Source organism: Cetorhinus maximus, chromosome 4, assembly GCF_964194155.1.
Source record: "Cetorhinus maximus chromosome 4, sCetMax3.hap1.1, whole genome shotgun sequence".
In the NCBI taxonomy this organism is placed as follows: domain Eukaryota; kingdom Metazoa; phylum Chordata; class Chondrichthyes; order Lamniformes; family Cetorhinidae; genus Cetorhinus; species Cetorhinus maximus.
Window position 1 is genome coordinate 1,453,979 of NC_135882.1, and position 21,871 is coordinate 1,475,849.

The window sequence follows — 21,871 nt, forward strand, 5'->3', positions numbered from 1 at the left end:
GCAGTAGGAGGAAAGGACACACGGAATAGGATGTGCCAGGCTCTGTTTTGGAGTTGCTGGGAATAGTGGCTTTCCATTGCCTTTGAGAGACACTCTTTCAGTTGGAAGTAAAGACAAGTTAATGATGCATTGCAAGTAGAATTCTTCACACAGCTGGAAGTCACTTAATTTTTCACTTTTCCTGAAGAAAAGGGCTTGATGTTTCAGGTTTAAGTTGCAAAACTAAAATCAGTGATCAATGCAGCATCCTCAGATGTTTAGAGATCAGATTGTTGCCCTTCACATGCAAGTGGGTGTCCCGCTCCAAAGTACCAATGAAGAATGATCAGAGAATGTTCTTTTTTTGAGATTTTTGATGTAATGATCTGTTTATGTGACCACACTTTCTCCCATGCCATATAAACCCCACCTTTGGACTGGTTTCTACGGTCCTCTTGTTACCTGTTAGTTTCTGCATTATAAGCTACTGTGAATATTTGCTTAAAATTCCTTTTATGTTTTAAGTTAGCTGCTATTCATTATGCATGAAGTTTTGACTGGTCACCACATGATCCAGTGTAATAATCTTCCTCATTTGGTGTCCGCTGCACTATGTAATTTATTTAAAATCCATGTTACCACTTACAGGTTCCTCAGTGGTCTCATTTCCTCATACCTGTGCAATTTTCTACAGGTTTTAAGCCCCTGCCACCACCCCCGACCCCCTACTTTTCCCGTCCATCTGGCCGCCTCTCTCCATTCTATCATTTATCATCAGTAGCAGAGCTTTCAGACTCTTTGGCAACATCCTCCAGAATGATTGGCCTTAACTATTTTCTTCATCCCGAGTTTTCTGAAAGTCCTTCTCTTCAACCAAGTCACTGCTCCCAACCCCCTGCAGAGATTCGCTACTTGTCCCTTCATTAGAGTTGCATTCTAAAGGCAAGTTGCTGTTAAAGCAGAAATCTTCATGTTCTGATGGTTCAGCTACCCACTGAATACATTTGCTGAGCATTACATATTAACAGAAAATCTATTATTCTGCAAGGCTTTCAGCTGCTACAAGTTTGCATGTTTACATTAAAATAGAACAGCAGCAATTGCACAGCAGATCAGCTTCTGAAAGAAAAGATTGGTTCACATTTTGGTTAAAACCTGACATTGTTTTCTCTGAGTGGCAAAGCTAACTGAATCCATGTGAGTCAAATAATGCACAGGTAAGAAGGAGCAGAACCTTTAAATCACTGTCAGCTTTTTTCAATTTGCGTAATTGTGATAAAACAACAAATGTAATGTTTGTTATTTCTCTTGCTGAGATTAATGAGGTGTAACCAGAACTCATTACATTGATCTGTCATCGCTTCACTTCTGATACTGTAAATGCTCCTTACAAGATTTAAGACAGTCAGCAAGTTGAGTTTCAGAAAAGCCCGCTGTTGTAAATGTGAAAAGGCACTGAACTTTCTTTTGCAGAGAAAGGGTCGTGGGGGAATATGAGCAACTTGCGCATCACTTAAAAAGACTGGAGTTTATTTTGGAATTAAAATGTCTGACAAATGATAAGAGGGATTTAAAGTTCAAAAAGAAAGGAGAAAAGCTGATATCAGCACTGCTTCACAGTGACACCAGATAACCATCACATCAGGATTCTTTAGGCTGTTGAGCTTGACCCAGAGTTTGGCACCAAGCTGCTTTTGTTTAACCTTAGCAGAGAACTTAGGGTCACTTAGAATGTTCTGCTTGTTACTAACTGGGCTCAGTACAACAAAAAGGGAGTCTAGCTTGGTCCCTGTTTGACAAACACTAACCTGTCTGTGTATTGTTCAATTGGTGTCATCCAATTTAAGAAAGAAATCAAATCATCAGGGTGATAAGTGGTTTTATTGAGTTTATTCCATCACTGCAATTACATAAACATTGGAACTTTTTAGAAAACAAATTTAGCTTGGTCACTATTTTAGTTGTTGTCTTAAAAATAGCAAACTGAAACTGAAAAAGGTTGTGAATGCACTTGTATAATCTCTCTCGATTATATATTATGAATTGAACAATGTCTTAATTTTCCAATTGTTTTGTAACTTGCATTTGTGTAAGATGGTCTGTTAAGCTGATGAACATATACACACAGGTAAATACCAAAATCTGTTCTGTGTTCTCGTTGCAGAAGAGCAGAAAGTTGAGACACTACCTCATACACCTTTATACTGTAAAATGTGATTTTGCCCAATAATTATAATCATGGCATCATCATTTGCATTTGTGCCATATCTGACCACTTTGCTGCAAGCTTGTTGAAGTTTCTGCTTTTATTTTAGCACCTCAATCCAAATGTTGTACCTGTCTATTAAGTCCACTCCAATCCACTTATAACTAACCACCGTTGTTGACATGTGTTCCCTGTAGTCCTAATTATACAGAGCTATTGACAATGTAAAAGTTGAAATAGTTGCATTATTGCACAGCAATATAGGAATGAATAGGGCCAGACAAGACCCTGCCTGGCCCCTCTGTTTAGGGAATATATTCTTCTATCTCATGTATCCTCCTATTAAAATGTTCACCAGAGACTTATCTAACTTTCTGTTGAATTGGCTAACACAATCAGTCCCACTTCCTCTCCTTACAGTCCATTTTAAACATTCACCATTCTCTGCATTAAATCTAAATTGTGTTTCTACCTTCCCCATATTAAGTTGGAAGCAAGGTCCCCGTGTCGTTTCTACGATTGTGTTCAATATATTTATGTTTACATTGTTTACCCTTTAGCATGTTATGTAGGTTCACAGAGTCTTCTCTTCCCCAGTTTTAGCATTCTCAACTTCTCTGACCCCGTCTCATAACCTGGGTGCCTGATCTCAGTTGTTAATATAGTTGCAATTTGCTGTGCCCTTTCCAATATCTGGATGCCTTTCTCATAATATGGTGACCAGACTTGTGCATGTTACTTTGAATTGGGCTGGACCAGCACTATCTACAAATTCAAACGATACTATTCCTCTAGGTATAGCGCCCAAGCCGCCGGTGGCTTCAGTGATCTAGGCATGAGTACTACCACAACCCTCTCCTGCATCATGTTTTGCACAGTTATACCATTTAGCTTATGTTGCGACTGTTTATTGTCCTTTATAAATATCTACATTTGGCCACATTTAATCACATGTCACTTGTCCCCATATCCAGGACGTCTGTATTTAACCAGGCTGTTCTTGCTTCTTTGCAGGCCCTTCCAGTTTGATATGAACTGCAAGTTTGGAGAGTTTTATTTCTGTCCTCGCTTCCTAGTCATTAAGTAATTGCAAATAGAAATGGGCCCCCAGCTCCTACACCATATCTTAGCAAGAGCTACGCATGCAGATGGCCCACTGGATGGTTCAAAAGCTAACAAAAAATCCAGAACCATATCTTAATTATCCAAAACTCCGCCTTGCAAAACCTGTACAAAGTCCTACATGCCCATCAGTTCGATCCTCAATGACACACACTGGCTTCCCTTCCCTCAACATATTAAATTCAAATCCTCACTCACCTTTTGTCCAGTCCCATCTCTGCCATCTCCTCCAACTTGATATTCCCTCTGAAACATTCTGTTCCTCTGACTCTGAACTTGCGTGCACCCTCGTCACCCCATGTTCTACCATTGGTAGCAGAGACTTTGGCAGTTTCCCTCCTAAACTCCGAAGCTCCCAAACCAAACCTCTCTGTAGCTCTCTCCCCACCTTTTAAAAAGCCTCCTTAATTTGAATCTCTTGGTTCAGCTTTTCAGCTTCCCCAAAACTCCCCCTTTGCTGGTTTGGTATCCATTTCCATTACATTGATTTGTGAAGTGCTTTAAGACAATTCTTCACATCAGAGTTCCTAAACAGATGTAAATATTTGTAATAGCTTGGACCTAAAATACATATCTGATTGCTTTTAGGAGTAGTAGTTTATTCCTAGCTATAAGTTATTTAATCTGTAAGTTAAAACAATGTTAAGAAAACTAATTCAGCAATGATAGTTAAGATTTTAAAGCACATCAGCCATAATTTAGTTATTTTGGGCATCCTTTCATAAGCATTGCATTAAGTCATTAACAAAATGTGCAGATTTTTTATTTAGATGAAAACAAAATACTGCAGATGTTGAAAATCTGAAATAAAAACAAAAAATGTTGGAAAAACTCAGCAAGTCTGGCAGCATCTGTGTAGAGAGAAACAGAGTTAACGTTTCGAGTCCATATGACTCTTCTTCAGACTCGATTAACATATATTTAACTTGATTAATATAAAGCTGGAGTTTGCAAAAAAAGAAACCGATACTTTGGAAGCCTGAGTAGTGCTCCAGCATCAAAACTAAACATTCTAACGTAATTGCTCTGAGACTATAAAATTAGGAAACTGTCCAAAGTTCTGAATTTTTTTTTATTCTGGGACGTGGGCGTCGCTGGCTGGGCCAGCATTTATTGCCCATCACTAATTGCCTTTGAGAAGGCAAAGAAGGTTCTTGAACCACTGCAGTCCATGTGGTGTAGGTACACCTACAGTGCTGTTAGGAAGGGAGTTCCAGGATTTTGACCCAGTGACAGTGAAGGAATGGCAATATTGTTCTAAGTCAGGATGCTGTGTGGCTTTGAGGGGAATTTGCAGGCGATGGTGTTCCCATGCATTTGCTGCCCTTGTCTTTCTCTGTAGTAGAGGTCTCAGGTTTGGAAGGTGCTATTGAAGGAGCCTTGGTGAGTTGCTGCAGTGCAACTTGTGGATGGTACACAATGCTGCCACTATACGTTGGTGGTGGAGGGAGTGAATTGTGGTGGATGAGGTGCCAATCAAGGTGGTTGCTTTGTCCTGGACGGTGTCAAGCTTCTTGAGTGCTGTTGGAGCGGCACTCATCCAGGCAAGTGGAGAGTATTCCATCACATTCCTGACTTGTGCCTTGTAGATGGTGGACAGGCTTTGGGGATTCAGGAGGTGAGTTATTCTCCTCAGAATCTACAGCCTCTGACCTTCTCTTGTATTCACAGTATTTATATGGCTAGTCCAGTTCTTGGTCAATGGTAACCCCTAAGATATTGATGTTGCTCTCTTCCAATTAATTTTTAAATTCAACTTCAGCCATCTATCGGATCAAAATTGAAAAAAAAATAAAAAATTATTATGCAACAAAAATTTACAGAAATGATGGCTTCAGAACTTTGGTGCTCAGCTCCCAGTTTGAAGATGCTGCTCTTCAGTTCAGCCCCAATACTCAAAAATCAAGCAGATCAAGAAAGGGAAATGATTACTGAAGTCAGAGATGATTATCCCTCCTGGGGACAATGCAAAAAATATTTTTAATGACCACAAAATAAACCCCAATGGCTTTGAGCGCATGCTCTTGACATCACAACATGAACAAATAGTTAGTTACCCACTCATATTGCCCATTGGAAGTGCCCAGTATGAACCATGCTCCAAACTCAAAGTGAACAAATGATAATTTACTCCAAGTTTGATGGATGGAGTGCATGGGGGCTGAGAGATTCTTGTGGTTTACAAAGGATTTGTTCCAAATTCAATTGTATAGAGACATTTGTTTCAATTTTTTGGCATATCTGTTTAAGTCAACGTAATTTAAGATTTCACAAGCATTTTATCCATTTCCAGTAAAATCCAATAAAGTGCTGTTTCAGAAACTTAATTAGTATATTTGTTTATGTCTAGTAGAAAATGGAAAGTTTGTATGAATTTACTTCAACATATGCTGACATTGAGGAGCTTGTATAGTCTGGAGGTCATTTGAGAGGGTGATGTGTCAGAAAACTAATACTTCATTGGCACTGCTAAGTATGGAAAGGGTGGATTAACATAGTTTTGTATGCACATACAAACACATGTATGGAACACTAATTGCTGATTTCCAATTGCAATGACTTTCTGTTGACCAGATGATAGCATTTAAATGTTGCTGAGCAAAGGTTTTCTTTTTAATAAGGAGTGTGTTGCAGTGGCACAGTAATTCTGCTACTGATATGAAGCAAAACCAATGCTTCAGGAAGTCTGTTGTCATTTATAGCCAACACTACTAGGCTATTGCCATTGGCAGCTCAAAGATTTCCATGGCAAAGCCAGGATTAGCAGGCCAGTTTGGGGTATGGAAAACTGAAATAGTATTGAAATCCTGTATTTGATTACAAAATCTAAAACCTTAACACTATGCTTAAGTTTATCATAATCTGCCTTATATAAAAAAGTTTTGATTAAGAAGTTTTATCTTTGAGCATTTTTTGTTTGTAATGTAAACATTTATATCCAGTCTTATTTAGGATTACATAGAATATTAAAGCACAGAAACAGGCCACTCAATGCTGGCTTTTATGCTCCATGAGTCTCTTCCCATCCTACTTCATCTCACAGTCATATCCTTTTTTGTGCCAGAAATCTTTTGCATTATCTAATAGTTTGAATAAGTCCATATGTATAACACAACACAGTGACAATTTGGTGCTTAAAATTTCAGATAATTTTAATTTCGAGCAGATTGTATTAATGAGAAAACAATTCTGATTAAAATTTCTGCCACATTTATCATCTCGCAACCTGATGCCCTTACATCCGCCCACAATGTTACAGTGAGCTCATCATATGGGCGACTACCTGGGTAAGGTGGATAAAAGATGTGCTATCAACGTTGCTTACAAGTAAAAAACAATGTTAAAATTTAACTTGAAAATATTCTGTACATCACTGTTTCTTACAGCATTTCGATATTGTCTGTAGCTAAGAGTAAACTATAACAAGTGGTCCAATTGGTGTGTATTTTAAAATTAATTTCAAGCATTTTGAATCCTGCAGCAGGCTGCCATAGAGATCTCAAGTCTCCTGCAACATTAGTCAGTTTGAGAAATGCTCATCTGTTAAATCTCCTGTTTGTGATAATATATCCACATGAATTAGTTTTCTAAATTATTACCCTTTCACACTAAAGTCTCACCTTTTTCACTACGCATACATATACACATCCCAATCCATTATTCAGACAAGGCATTAAACTGAAGCCCTGACTGCCCTCTCAGATGGGCTATTTGAAGAAGAGGAGTTCTCCCAGTGTCCTGGCCAATTTTTATCCCTCAACCAATCTTTAAAGTAGATTGGTCATTTATTTCATTGTTATTTGTGCCATCTTATGTGAAATTTGGGTGCCATGTATCCTACATTGCAACAATGAGTGCAGTTCAAAAGTACTTCATTGGCTGAAAAGTGTTTTGGGATGTCCTGAAGTCATGTAAGGCTAGATAAATGCAAGTATTCTTGCATAATGTGCACAGATCAATACTTGAATGTTGTTTTAAGAAGCAATCTTGCTGTCAAATCTTTTTTTAATTAAATGTAATGCAAAGAATTATGATAAGTTTCAACATTCTTTTGTTTCTTTCTAGGATCAGTTCCTTGGGTTTTTTAAAAATGCATTCGGTTAAACAGCGAATGCTGGTGATTTTGGGGAAAGGGCTAAAGAAGTATAGTTATTGGTGACCCTGACAGTCAAGGATACAGAAAAATGAATGGCAAGTGAGAGTCATTTTACTGATACAAAAATCAGTCCTAACAGCAATGGCAATTGTGATTTGTAGCTTCCATAATTGTGAGCACTAACCTCCCATTGCCACTGAGATGCCCTTTGTTAATTATCAGTGTAGGAAAATTAGTGCATTCCCTTGGAGGATAGAGAAATGATCACATACCATATACCTATTGCCTTCACCTTCAGATTATCAAAGGACAAAAAGATATCTATCAGTAAGCAATGGCTTTGTAAAGTGTTATTTATAATTGTCTAACTGCACTGCGGAATAACAAAAGGAAATCTCAGAGTAAAAAACATTTGGCTAAGGATTAGGATTCTCTTTCCCATCTCGATGCAAGGCTGCTTTCTCACAGGGTCCTAATTCTGCTGGCAGAGTTTGAATAATTTTTCAAAGCACTCAGGATCTTTTACATACAGATTTTGACTTCTCTGCCATGTGGACTTTGATCTGTGTATGAGACTAATCTGGCACCAGTCAGCATTGCCACTGACAATAACTCAAAGTTGGAGTTATGCCTGAATCCTGCAACATGGGGCTATAATTTCCTTATTTTCTGATATCTAATGGAGGTGTCACAAGTTTCCTACTTGCACTTGATTTAGTTTGATAGTACTACAGTTTAATCACTTTAATGCCAGGATTTACAGGTGCCTTTCTCTTCTTTTGAACCAAACAAAGCTAGCCTTTTTCACAAACAGATTTCATGGAATAAAGATTCAATGGTTAGGCAGGCAGCTAAAGTGTCCGTAAGCCTCCTTCGATGACTGTGTAACTGATTCTTAATCCTGGGGAACAATACCAGTCTCGGAGACAATGTCCTCAATGATTCTGGGGGGCGGTGGGGGGTGGCCGGGGGTGGGGTAGTGTGCGGTGGCTTTGCACTCAGTTTGACCCTACTAATATTTTTGGTACAGAAGTTTAGGCTACAAAGTACATACAGAACAATGGGCAAGTCAAAGAGATTTACACAGTGGTAATGAGATCAGTAGATGCTTATAAAAACAAGAGAAAAGCTCAACTGATGTGAGCTTGTTATCTAAATAAGGGGATTGTGTTGGGCCTACCCCTACCTGTTATTATGTATTTTCAATAATGTTATGCAGGTTGTAAAATCCTGGTGGCTTATCAGTAGTTTCAAACTGTCTCAGATCCTTCTGATGAAAGCAAAAAAACTGCGGATGCTGGAAATCCAAAACAAAAACAAAAATAAAAATACCTGGAAAAACTCAGCAGGTCTGACAGCACCTGCAGAGAGGAACACAGTTAACGTTTCGAGTCTGTATGACTCTTCAACAGAACTGAGGAAAAATAGAAAAGAGGTGAAATATAAGCTGGTTTAAGGGGGGGTGGGACAAGTAGAGCTGGATAGAGGGCCAGTGATAGGTGGAGATAACCAAAAGATGTCATAGACACAAGGACAAAGAGGTGTTGAAGGTGGTGATATTAGCTAAGAAATGTGCTAATACGTGACATTCGGGGTAGAAAGCAGGACGAGCAAGGGACAGATAGCTCTAGTGGGGGTGGGGTGGGGTGGGGTGGGGGGAAGGGATCGAAATAGGCTAAAAGGTAGAGATAAAATAATGGATGGAAATACATTTAAAAATAATGGAAATAGGTGGAAAAGAAAAATCTATATAAATTATTGGAAAAAAGGGGGATCGGAAAGGGGGTGAGATGGAGGAGAGAGTTCATGATCTAAAATTGTTGAACTCAATATTCAGTCCGGAAGGCTGTAAAGTGCCTAGTCGGAAGATGGGGTGCTGTTCCTCCAGTTTGCATTGAGCTTCACTGGAACAATGCAGCAGGCCAAGGATGGACATGTGGGCATGAGAGCAGGGTGGAGTGTTGAAATGGCAAGCTACAGGAAGGTCTGGGTCATGCTTGCAGACAGACCGAAGATGTTCCGCAAAGCAGTCACCCAGTCTGCGTTTGGTCTCTCCAATGTAGAGGAAACCGCATTGGGAGCAGCGAATGCAGTAGACTAAATTGAGGGAAGTGCAAGTGAAATGCTGCTTCACTTGAAAGGAGTGTTTGGGCCCTTGGACGGTGAGGAGAGGGGAAGTAAAGGTGCAGGTGTTGCACCTTCTGTGGTTGCATGGGAAGGTGCCATGGGAGGGGGTTGAGGTTTAGGGGGTGATGGAGGAGTGGACCAGGGTGTCCCGGAGGGAACGATCCCTACGGAATGCTGCCAGGGCGGGTGAAGGGAAGATGTGTTTGATGGTGGCGTCATGCTGGAGTTTGCGGAAATGGCGGAGGATGATCCTTTGAATGCGGAGGCTGGTGGGGTAATAAGTGAGGGCAAGGGAGACCTTAACACGGTTCTGGGAGGGAGAGGAAGGTGTGAGGGCGGATAGGTGGGAGATGGGCCAGGCACGGTTGAGGGCCCTGTCAGATCCTTCTGAGGTGGGCTCAATTTTGTAAATCTGTTGAGAAATGAGTGTGAGGATGTTATGGTTACTCTTTTGCCATGAAACGAGTGAATCTCTGCCCTGCCCATGTTCTGAAACTATCGTTAGAACTCTTGGTCTTCATGATTTGATATGTCAGTGCAAGCTGCTGTGTCCCAATGTGTCTTCATCTTAGGCAGTCCCTCAGGATCGAGGATGACTTGCTTCCACTCCGGTTTGATAGATTCTGAGATGACTGATAAGTCCAATGCACGATCTGCAGACATTGCCACATGCGGGGCAGATGGTGCTTGAAAGGTTGGGTAGATGAGTTGTGCGCCCTCTCCAATGGCTCAACTTTGCCCCTGAGTGTTCCTGACAGTCTCTTGATGTGTTCAGTGCCTTCCTGGATGAAACTTCTCCATTTTGATCAGTAAAAGGCCAGCAACCGAGTTCAGAATAGAGCAGTTGCTTTGGGAGACTAATGTCAGGCATTTGATTGTCATGTCTGTCCAGCAGAGCTGGTTCTGAGTGCCTAGCACCTCGATGCTGGGCATGTTGGTTTGGGAGAGGACGCTTGCTGTTGGACTAATTTAGAGGATCTTGCAAAGTCACTGCTGGTTATACTTCTCCAGTGCTTTGAGGTGCCTACAGTAGGTTGTGTATATCTTTGAAGCAGATAGGAACATGGGGATCACTACTGTCCGTGAAACCAAGACTTTAGTCTCTGGTGATCCTGATCCTCAAAAATGCTATCCTCAGCTGGCCAAAGGCTGAGCTGGCATATTGGAGGCAATGATGAATTTCATCATCTATATCTGCCTTCGTGAAGAAAAGGCTCCTAAGATATGGAAAATGGTCCACATTTTCCAGGAACTTGCCATTGACCTTAATCGATGGGGGTAAGTATTTTCTGTGGGAGCTGGTTGGAAGAAGACCTTAGGTTTCCAGATATTTAGTGAAAGCCCATTTTCTCATATGCTTCAGAGGAGGAGTCGACAGTGAGCTTGTCAGATGCCTCAGCGATTCCCCCTGTGGGATAAGTGAGCATCTCATGACTGGCTCACCCTAACAAGGATTAGCACACGACTGTCATCAGCACGTGAGGCAAAGGAGGGATTCTGTACTGACCTTGAGCAATCTCTGGGTGGGCGACACTTATCCTCCTTGGAGATTTCAATGCCATAGGCAGGAAAGTCTTTAGAAGGGTGTGATTAACAAGGAAGGAGTAGGGAGAACAAACTTCAGTGGAGTCCTGCTCTTGAGAAAATGTCTAGAACATGACCTTATTATAACCAACACCCTGTTCAGCCAGCGAGACGAGCACAAGCTCTAATGGCAACACCCATGATCCAGATACTTGCACGTGCTCAACTATGTCATTTGAGCAAGGGACCGCAGAGATGTCTACATCACCTGCACCATGACATTATCTCAATGAGTTATCTCATTGAAGTATATGGAATTCTTACAGGACTCAACAGGGTAAATGGACAAAGTATGTTTTCCATGGTTAGGAGGTCTAGAACCAGGAGACACAGTCTCAGAATAAGAGGTAGGCCATTTAGGACTGAGATGAGGATGAGCCTCTTCACTCAGAGGGTGGTGAATATTTGGAATTCTCTATGCCAGAGAGCTGCAGAGGCTCAGTCATTGAGCATATTCAAGACTGAGATTGATAGATTTCTACACATTAATGATATCCAGGGATATGGGAATAGTGCAGGAAAATTGCATTGCAGCTGAAGATCAGCTACGATCTAGTTGAATGGCAGAGCAGGCTCGAGGGGCTGAACTCCTCCTATTCCCGATGTTCCTATAATAGGTACCGATGACTGCCAGAGCAATTGCTACCTTATCTGATCTGCCATCTCCAGCCTGGCCCCCAAACAAAGGTGGCAACAGAAGCAATGTTGCAAGAAAATTAACATCAAAGGCCTCAAATATCCCACCAAGGTCTTCGCCATCAGCATCTCACTGACAACCTCTCAACCTCCAGCCGCCAGGAGCTACAGTGTGCCCCATAGTGTCTGGCCAACCCTAAAGTCCATCTTAACAAGCACCTGCGAAGAGGCTCTTGGCCTCTCTACCAGGAAACATTGTATCTGGTTTGACAAAAACAGTCAAGAGATACTGGTCCTAATCAACCATAAGTGCAAAGCTTAAATGCAGACTTGAAACTTCACCACACCTCAAGAAAAAAGTAACAGTCCTACAGGCATCTGAAGACAATGATACAGCATAAAACCCAATGTATACATTACAAGGAACCCTACATCGTTATACTAGTCAGGGTGGATCAAGTCAGCAATGAGCCTTCTTGAAGTACGGAATCCAATGATTGATTCTCAGACTTGCTACAGATTCTCGTTTCTTGGTTACTATATCACGTCTCCACAACTTACCCAAGTCACTAATCTTCCACTAGTGACCATTGTCGAACTCTATTGCAACATCCTCATAAATCCTCTCTCACTCATTTGTACAACGATAATTGAGAACAGTAGATTGTCTATGATTGTGATGCTGGATACAATTCTGTGCATAGAATTTTATGTAGCTTATCTGACCTTCCTGAAATTTTAATCCAGATATTTGCATTGAGGATCCCATTCAGATCAAATCAAGTTTATCCAAACAATTTTCCAAGTTGCATTACAAATTCACCTGTGTAGTAAGAATCCAGACACCACAAAAGACCATTCAGCCTATTTCTTTAGACAGTCTTGCAGTAGGTGTCCAGATAATTTTCATTTCCTCGTATGGGTGAGTTCAGAACTAGGGGGCACTGTTTTAAAATTAGGGGTCACCCTTTTAGGACAGAGATGAGGAGAATTTTTTTCTCTGGGGGTTGTGCGACTTTGGAACTCTCTGCCTCAGAAGGTGAAGGAGGCAGGGCCATTGAATATTTTTAAGGCAGAGATAGATAGATTCTTGTTAGGCAAGGGAATCAGAGGTTATCGGGGGTAGATGGGAATGTGGAACTCGAAACACAAACAGGTCAGCCATGATCATATTGAATGGCAGAGCAGGCTCGAGGGCCCGAATGGTCTACTTCTGTCTTTATTTCGTATGATTATATTTCTGTTTTCTTTTGGCACTACATTTGTATTTTTATTGGCTCCAGAATCTGCCATTTCTTTTTTAAACACTAATTGATAGCTGTCTCGTCCACTGATGCTTGGTGGCAGACTGTCCCAAATGCTAACAAATGTGTTCCAGCAAAGTCCTGGCACCAGGTGTGATCTATGTTCTTTAGGGAAGGAAATCTACCATCCTTACCTGGTCTGGCCTATATGTGAACCCAGACCTACAGAAATGTGGTTGACTCTTAAATGCCCTCTGAAATGGCCTAGCAAGACACTCAGTTGTATCAAACCACTGTGAAGTTAGCAAAAAGGAATGAAACCGGATGGATCACCCAGCATTGACCTTGGCAGTGGAAATGACAACAGCACACCCAGCCCTGTTAACCCTGCAAAGTCCTCCTTACTAACATCTGGAGGCTTGTACCAAAATTGGGAGAGCTGTCTCACAAACAAGTCAAGCAACAGCCTGACAGTCATACTTATGGAATCATATCTTGCAGTTCATGTCCCATCACCATCCCTGCGTATGCCCTGTCCCACCAGCAGGACAGACCCAGCAGAGGTGGCGGCACAGTGGTATACAGTCGGGAGAGAGTTGCCCTGGGAGTTCTCAACATTAACTCTGGACTCCATGAAGTCTCATGGCATCAGGTCAAATGTGGGTAAGGAAACCTCCTGCTGATACCATGGACTGCTCTCCTTCAACTGATGAATCAGTGCTCCTCCATGTTGAACACCACTTGGAGAAAGCACTGAGGTTGGCTAGGGCACAAAATGTACTCTGGGTGAGGGACTTCAATGTCCATCACCAAGAGTGGCTCGGTAGCACCACTAGTGACCGAGCTGGCTGAGTCCTAAAGGACATAACTGCTAAACTGGGTCTGAGGGAACCAACAAGTGGGAAAAACCTGCTTGACCTCATCCTCACCTCTACCTGTCACAGATCCCATCTGTCCATGACACAGTCCTTGGCCATACACAGTCCTTGTAGAGACGAAGTCCCATCTTCATATTGAGGATACCTTCTATCATGTTGTGTGGCACTACCACCGTGCTGAATAGAATAGATTTAGAACCGATCTAGCAACACAAGACTGGGCATCTATGAGGCACTGTGGGCCAACCCGGTGAAGTTAAAGCACAGGACTACATGCTTGCCAAACAGCATAAGCAGCAAGTGATAGACAGAGCTAAGCAATCTCACAACCAATAGATCAGATCTAAGCTCTGCAGTCCTGCCACATCCAGTCGTGAATGGTGGTGGACAGTTAAACAACTAATTTTCTCCAGCCTCAGTGATGGGGGAGCCCTACACCACCTTGCAAAAGACAAGGCTGAAGCTTTTGCAACTATCTTCAACCAGAAGTGCCGAGTGAGTGGTTCATCCACCTTGATCTCTACGGAGGTCCCCAGCGTCACTGATGTCAGTCTTCAGCCAATTCGATCCACTCCATGTGATATCAAGAAACATTGAAGGCACTGGATACCACAAAAGCTATGGGCCCTGACAACACTTCAGCAAAAGTACTGAAGGCTTGTGCTCCAGAGCTAGCTGCATCCTTAGCCAAGCTGTTCCAGTGCAGCTACAACACTGGCATCTACCTGGCAACGTGAAAAACTGCCCACGTATGTGCTGCCCACAAAAAGAAGGACAAATCCAACCTGGCTAATTACCACCCTGTCAGTCTATTCTCAATCATCAGCAGAATGATGGAAGGGGTTGTTGACAGTGCTATCAAGCAGCATTTACTTAGTTATCCGCCCTCACACCTTCCTCTCCCCCCCAGAAACATGATAGGGTCCCCCTTGTCCTCACTTATCACCCCACCAGCCTCCGCATTCAAAGGATCATCCTCCGCCATTTCCGCAAACTCCATGATGCCACCACCAAACACATCTTCCCTTCACCACCCCGGCAGCATTCCGCAGGGATTGTTCCCTCCGGAACACCCTGGTCCACTCCTCCATCACCCCCTACGCCTCAATCCCCTCCCACGGTACCTTCCCATGCAACCGCAGAAGGTGCAACACCTGCCCCTTTACTTCCCCTCTCCTCACCGTCCAAGGGCCCAAACACTCCTTTCAAGTGAAGCAGCATTTCACTTGCACTTCCCTCAATTTAGTCTACTGCATTCGCTGCTCCAATGCGGTTTCCTCTACATTGCAGAGATGAAACACAGACTGGGTGATTGCTTTGCAGAACACCTTCGGTCTGTCTGCAAGCATTACCCAGACCTCCCTGTCGCTTGCCATTTCAACACTCCACCCTGCTCTCATGCCCACATGTCCGTCCTTGGCTCACTGCATTGTTCCAGTGAGGCTCAATGCAAACTGGAGGAACAGCACCTCATCTTCCGACTAGGCACTTTACAGCCTTCTGGACTGAATATTGAGTTCAACAATTTTAGATCATGAACTCTCTCCTCCATCCCCACCCCCTTTCCGATTGTTCCCCCCCCCCTCCTCTTTTTCCAATAATTTATATAGATTTTTCTTTTCCCACCTATTTCCATTATTTTTAAATGTATATCCATCCATTGTTTTATCTCTACCTTTTAGCCTATTTCAATCCCTTCACCCCACCCCACCCCCACTAGGGCTATCTGTACCTTGCTCGTCCTGCTTTCTACCCTTAATTAGCACATTCCTTAGATAATATCACCACCTTCAACACCTCTTTGTCCTTTTGTCTGTGACATCTTTTGGTTATCTCCACTTATCACTGGCCTTCTATCCAGCTCTACTTGTCCCAACCCCCCCTTAAACCAGTTTATATTTCACCTCTCTTCTATTTTTACTTAGTTCTGTTGAAGGGTCATTCGGACTCGAAACGTTAACTGTATTCCTCTCCGCAGATGCTGCCAGACCTGCTGAGTTTTTCCAGGTATTTTTGTTTTTGTTTTATTTAGTTATAACCTGCTCACTGATGTTCAGTTTGGATTCTGTCAGGCCCACTCAGCTCTTGACATCATTACAGCCTTAGTCCAAACATGGTAGAATCTAATACTAGAATCGATTCTCAAGGGTCTGATAACTGGGCAATTCGAAAACAATGGTGAGATTGGGCCCAATAGATAAGGGAGAACCAGTGGATGTGGTTTATTTGGATTTTCAGAAGGCTTTCGCTAAGGCCCTACACAGGAGGTTAATAAGCAAAATTAGAGCTCATAGGATTGGGGGAAATATACTGGTATGGATTGAGGATTGGTTCAGGGACAGAAGACAGAGAGTAGGGATGAACGGATCATTCTCGGGTTGGCAGGCTGAGAGTGGTGGGGTACCGCAAACATCTGTTCTTGGGCCCCAGCTATTCAAAATCTTTATCAATGATTTGGATGTGGGGCCCAAATGTGTTATTTCCAAGTTTGCAGATGACAAAACTTGGTGGGAATATGAATTGTGAGGAGGATGCAAAGAGGCTTCAATGAGATTTAGACAGGCTAAGTGAGTGGGCAAGAAAATGGCAGAGGGAACATGATGTGGAAAATGTGAACTTATCCACTTTGGGAGGAAAAACAAATGTAGAGTATTTCTTAAATAGGGCGAGATTGGGAAGTGCTGATGTCTAAAGAGACTTGGGTGTTCTTGTTCTTAAGTCACTGAAAACTAATATGCAGGTGCAACAAGCAATTAGGAAGGCAAATGGTATGTTAGCCTTTATTGAAAGGGATTTGAGTACAGGAATAAGGAATTATATGGAGCCTTGGTGAGACTTCACCCGGAGTATTGTGTACAGTTTTTGCCTCCTTACCTAAGGAAGGATATACTGGCTATAGAGAGAGTGCAACAAAGGTTCAAGCTAATCCTGGGGATGGTGGGAGGAAATTTTGAGAAGACTGGGCCTGTAATCTCTAGAGGTTAGATTTGAGAGGTGATCTCATTGAAGTGTATAAAATTCTTACAGGGTTCAACAGGGTAAATGCAGGAAGGATGTTTCCTCTGGCTTGGGGGGTCTAGAACCAGGGGACACAGTCTCAGAACAAGACAAAGGCCATTTAGGACCGAGATGAGGAGGAATTTCTTCACTCAGCGGGTGGTGAATCTTTGGAATTCTCTGTCCCAGAGGGCTGTGGAGGTTGTCATTGAGTATGTTCAAAGCAGAGGTAAATAGATTTCTAGATTCCAATGACATTAAGCGATATGGGGATAGTGCAGGAACATGGCATTGAGGTCGAAGTTCAGGCATGATCTAGTTAAACGGTGGAGCAGGTTTGAGGGGCCGAATGGCCTACTCCTCCTAAGTTCCAATGGACAAAAGAGCTGAACTCCAGAGGTGAGGTGAGAGTGACTGCCCTTGACATCAAGGCAGCATTTGACTGAGTGTGGCACCAAAGAGCCCGAGCAAAACTGGAGTCAATGGGAATCAGGTAGAAAGCTCTCCACTGGTTGGAGTAATACCTAGCACAAAGGAAGATGGTTGTGGTTGTTGGAGATCAATCATCTCAGTCCCAGGACATCACTGCAGGAGTTCCTCAGGGTAGTGTTCAAGACTCAATCACCTTCAGCTGCTTCTTCAATGACCTTCCCTCCATCATAAGGTCAGAAGCGGGGATGTTCACTTCTGATTACACAATGTTCAGTTCCATTCACAACTCCTCAGATACTGAAGCAGTCCATGCCCATATGCAGCAAGACCTGGACAATATTCAGGCTGGGGCTGATAAGTGGCAAGTAACATTCGTGCCACACAAATGCCAGGCAATGACCATCTCCAATGAAAGAATCTAACCATCTCCCCTTGACATTCAATGGCATTACCATCATTGAATCTCCCACTATCAACATCCTGGGGTTACCATTGACTAGAAACTGAACTGGACTAGCCATATAAATACTGTGGCCACAAGAGCAGGTCAGAGGCTAGGAATTCTGTGACGAGTAACTCACCTCCTGACTCTCTAAAGCCTGTCCACCATCTACAAGGCACAAGTCAGGAGTGTGATGGAATACTCCCCACATGCCTGGATGGGTGCAGCTCCCACAACACTCAAGAAGCTTGACACCATCCAGTACAAAGCAGCCCGCTTGATTGACACCGCTACCACCACCTTCAAAATCCACTCCCTCTACCATCAACGCACAGTAGCAGCAGTGTGTACCATCTACAAGATGCACTGCAGCAACTCACCAAGGCTCCTTTGACAGCACCTTCCAAACCTGTGACCTCTGCCACTGGGAATGACAAGGGCAGCAGATGCATGTGAACACCACCACCTGTAAGTCCCCCCCCCAAGACACTCACCATCCTGACTTGGAAATATATCGCCGTTCCTTCACTGTTGCTGGGTCAAAATCCTGGAACTCCCTCCCTAACAGCACTGTGGGTTTACCTGCACCATATGGACTGCAGCGGTTCAAGAACGCAGCCCACTACCACCTTCTCAGGGGCAATTGAAGATGGGCAATAAAAATGCTGGCCTAGCCAGTGATGTCCACATTTTGTGAAAGAATAGAAAAAATATATGGCTATGACATGAAAGGTGATACAAGGCAAATTTGAACGGCATTCATTTGTTGTCCACTGCAAGTGGTACCAGCCTCAAAGAAGTTCAGCTCCAAGCCTTTGGTGTGGAACCGTCCTGCAGAGAACCTGTTTTTTGGAATGTGAGCAACAGTGTCAAGACATTTAAGGGTCAGCCAATCACATGAGGCTGGAGTTACCTGTTGGCCAGGCTGGAGAGAGTGGCATGTTCCTTTCCCTTTCCTTCCCTTACCTTCCCTTACCTGAAGGGCATTGGTAACTGGTTGGAGTTTTGCAACAGACAACAGGCCTCACAGTTACTTGTCTGGTATTGGATTCAGTTTCATAGCTTTCGCTATGCTGCAATTTGAGCTTGTGACCTCTGGCCTACCGATTCCGTTTCTTGGTTCCATTAAATGGGAATTTTGCTCTATGTAAAGCTAAAAGTAAGCACAACAGAAATGGTTTGAAAATTCAATTCTATGCCATTTGTGTGGCGAACCATGTTGAACCATAATGTGCTGGATCCAGGTGGCAACATTCACCATTCAATAGGATCATGGCTGATCTTCAACCTCATCTGCACTTTCCTGCCTTCCCCATATCCCTTGGTTCCCTTAGTGTCCAAAAATCTACCAGTTCAAAAGAGCAATATCCAACAAAATTCATCAGATTTACAAAAACAACCTAAAAAAACCACATTTAAGATTATTGACATGTTCATAAAACTATTTTTCATAGAACTTGTGCCCCCTTCAATGTTTCTAATAGCACGGCCTTTGTCTTTGATCCATGGGATGTGTGCATCATTGGCAAGGCCAGTAATTATTGCTCATCCCCAATTGCCCTTGAGAAGGGGGTGACAGCATTCGCTATCCTGTTGACTCCTTTCCCAGAAACAATGGCCCCGAGAGGGATATACTAAAATAACCTGATTCTAGGAGTGGGCAGCTGCCCAGCTATTCCAATGTCAATATTTACATTAAAAGGTGGTGAGAAGCGGTCAGGTGATATCTTACTCTCACAGTTCAGGAAATTGGTTAGAGGATGCTGACTGTGAGAGAACCATTGACATGTTCCAGATCAGCAGTTTTGCAGTTGTAACATGGATTTTGGTATAAATTTATAATCCTTGTTCACTCAAAGAGCCTTTTACAACCAGTATGGTATCATGTCATGCATTCTTTTAGTTGACATTGATAAAAGTTTAATTTCTTTTCCCCTTTCCATGTAACGTTGCCAGTATTTTTAATGGGACCCTTGTGACAAGCAGCATATTTTTTTCAAAGGGCTCCTGTTGGAAATGTAAAGCTTGTTATTTGAATAAATATAATATAATTACCGTTGCATTTGTTTCAGCTTACAGCTCTCGCTGATGCTGCGGAAGAAAATCAGGCCAACTTGTACCAAGTTTTCACCAGGTTGAAGAGTGGCACCCAGTTGTTGGTCCAGTTGATTGGCCTGTGGCAAGACCTGAGCATAGACCAGATGACCATACTGAAGGCTACCTTTCTACCACTGATGCAGGATAGCCAGGAATTAGTAAGTGCCCTGTAAGGTTGTAGAATAAATGATCTCCCTGCAGGGATGTTCATTTATGAACGCTTTTGCCAACCATTTAATGCTGCAGATGTTCTCCAAATGGCACTGAATTCTTCACTTGTGAGTTATTTCTAAATTTGGTTTTTCTTAAGTAGAGATTCTTGGGGTATCCATTTATAATTTACAGAAATCATAACTGTCATATTATGTTTAAACGAGAACTGCAGTATAGTACAAATAAAAAATAGATATTAGCACCACCTTGAATACATTCCCATAAGAAGATAAGCCAGAGACAGTGGAGGCAGGATCATTGATAATTTTTAAGGCAGAGATAGATGGCTTCTTGACTAACAGGAGAGTCAAAGGTGGAATGTGGAGTTGAGGTCACATTCAGATCAGCTGTGATCTTACTGAATGGCGGAGCAGTCTCGAGGGGCCTACTCCTGCCCCCAATTTCATATGTTCATATGCCATAACGATGACCTAAGACAGCATATGAATGCAGTCCATTTCTTTCTCCCTCTGTTATCAAAAATCTTCTGCACAAGAATTTGTTTTGTTAGTTCCTCTACAGGATATAGTTCATTCTCTCTGCAGAGCTGAAAACTGAGTGAAGTGAATGCTCAATTAGCTTCAGTACTACTTGTCATTAATTTCATGGGGACCTTTCCTTACACACTAGTCAAATGTTTTCTGGCTTTAACAAAATTACATCAGACAAAAATGTCTATTGAATGCTTTTTCATTGCATTTCTTATAAAATAAAGGGTCATTTATCCCCAGTTCCTGAATGAGAAGTTTCATTCAAACAAGTATATGTAAAAATGTATTTGAAGTTGTCTAAGTGTCGCAGAAAAGAAGTCTCTCTGGTAAATCTTAATGAATCTTCTGATTTCATCAGCATTCAAGGCTCCATCAATCAATTCGACTTGTCCTCAGTGTTCAAATATTCTGACTTATTACTCTGTTTTTCAAGCCATATCTGTCACTGGCTTGATACACAAAACTATTACTCCCTCAACAACACAACCACATGTGACACCGCAGGCATCCCAAGTCTGTGTAGTCTACTCGCTACCCACATTGCCTTCTCCAAACATGCTGTAACAAGGAAACTTATAACATGTTTCGTTGAGAGATTGAAGCCATTGCCTTAGATGACATCAAATGCTGAGGAGCCTCAGGCTCCTCTTCAAATACTCCGTTATCATCCAAAAAAGTTAAAGATACCCCTAGCCTCTCTTATCTACCATCAACCATCTTCTTAATCCCCTCTCCCCTGCCCTTTGTACCCTTGCTTCCAACATATGAACATATTAATTAGAAGCAGGAGTAGACCAGTCGGCCCCTTGAGCCTGCTTCACCATTCAATAAGATCATGGCTAACCTGACTGTAACCTCAACTCCGCATTCCCACCTACCCCCTATAACATTTCACCACTTTGCTTTTCAAGAACCTATCTACCTCTGCCTTAAAAATATTCAAAGAATCTGCTTCCACTGTCCTTTGAGGAAGAGAGTTCCAAAGACTCATGACGTTCTGAGAGAAAAAAATTCTCATCTCTGTCTTAATGGGTGACCCCTTATTTTTAAACAGTGACCCCTAGTTCTAGATTGCCCCACAAGAGAAAACATCCCCTTCACATACGCCTCGTCAAGACGCCTCAGGATCTTGTGTTTCAATCAAGTCGCCTCTTACTCTTCTAAACTCCAGCGGGTCCAAGCCTAGTCCGTCTAACTTTTTTCATAACACAACCTGCCCATTCCAGTAATAGCTAAGTAAACCTTCTCAACTGTTTCCAATATATTTACATCCTTCCTAAATAAGTATTCCAGATGTAGTCTTACCAGTGCCCTAACAACTAGTGTG

The 21,871-nt window shown here is 42.4% G+C and overlaps 1 protein-coding gene across 7 annotated transcripts in view; it reads left to right on the top strand.

Annotated features, from left to right (window-relative positions):
• bbs9 (Bardet-Biedl syndrome 9) overlaps window positions 1-21,871 on the top strand; it is a 453,250-nt gene that overhangs the window by 217,829 nt on the left and 213,550 nt on the right. For 6 of the 7 annotated variants that reach the window (XM_078539787.1, XM_078539785.1, XM_078539790.1 and 3 more), the window contains one exon: window positions 19,816-19,998. The exons of the other annotated variant lie outside the window; for it this stretch is intronic. In XM_078539787.1, coding sequence (XP_078395913.1) covers window positions 19,816-19,998 — 183 coding nt within the window. The remainder of the gene's footprint in view (window positions 1-19,815; window positions 19,999-21,871) is intronic. 7 annotated transcript variants of the gene reach the window in all.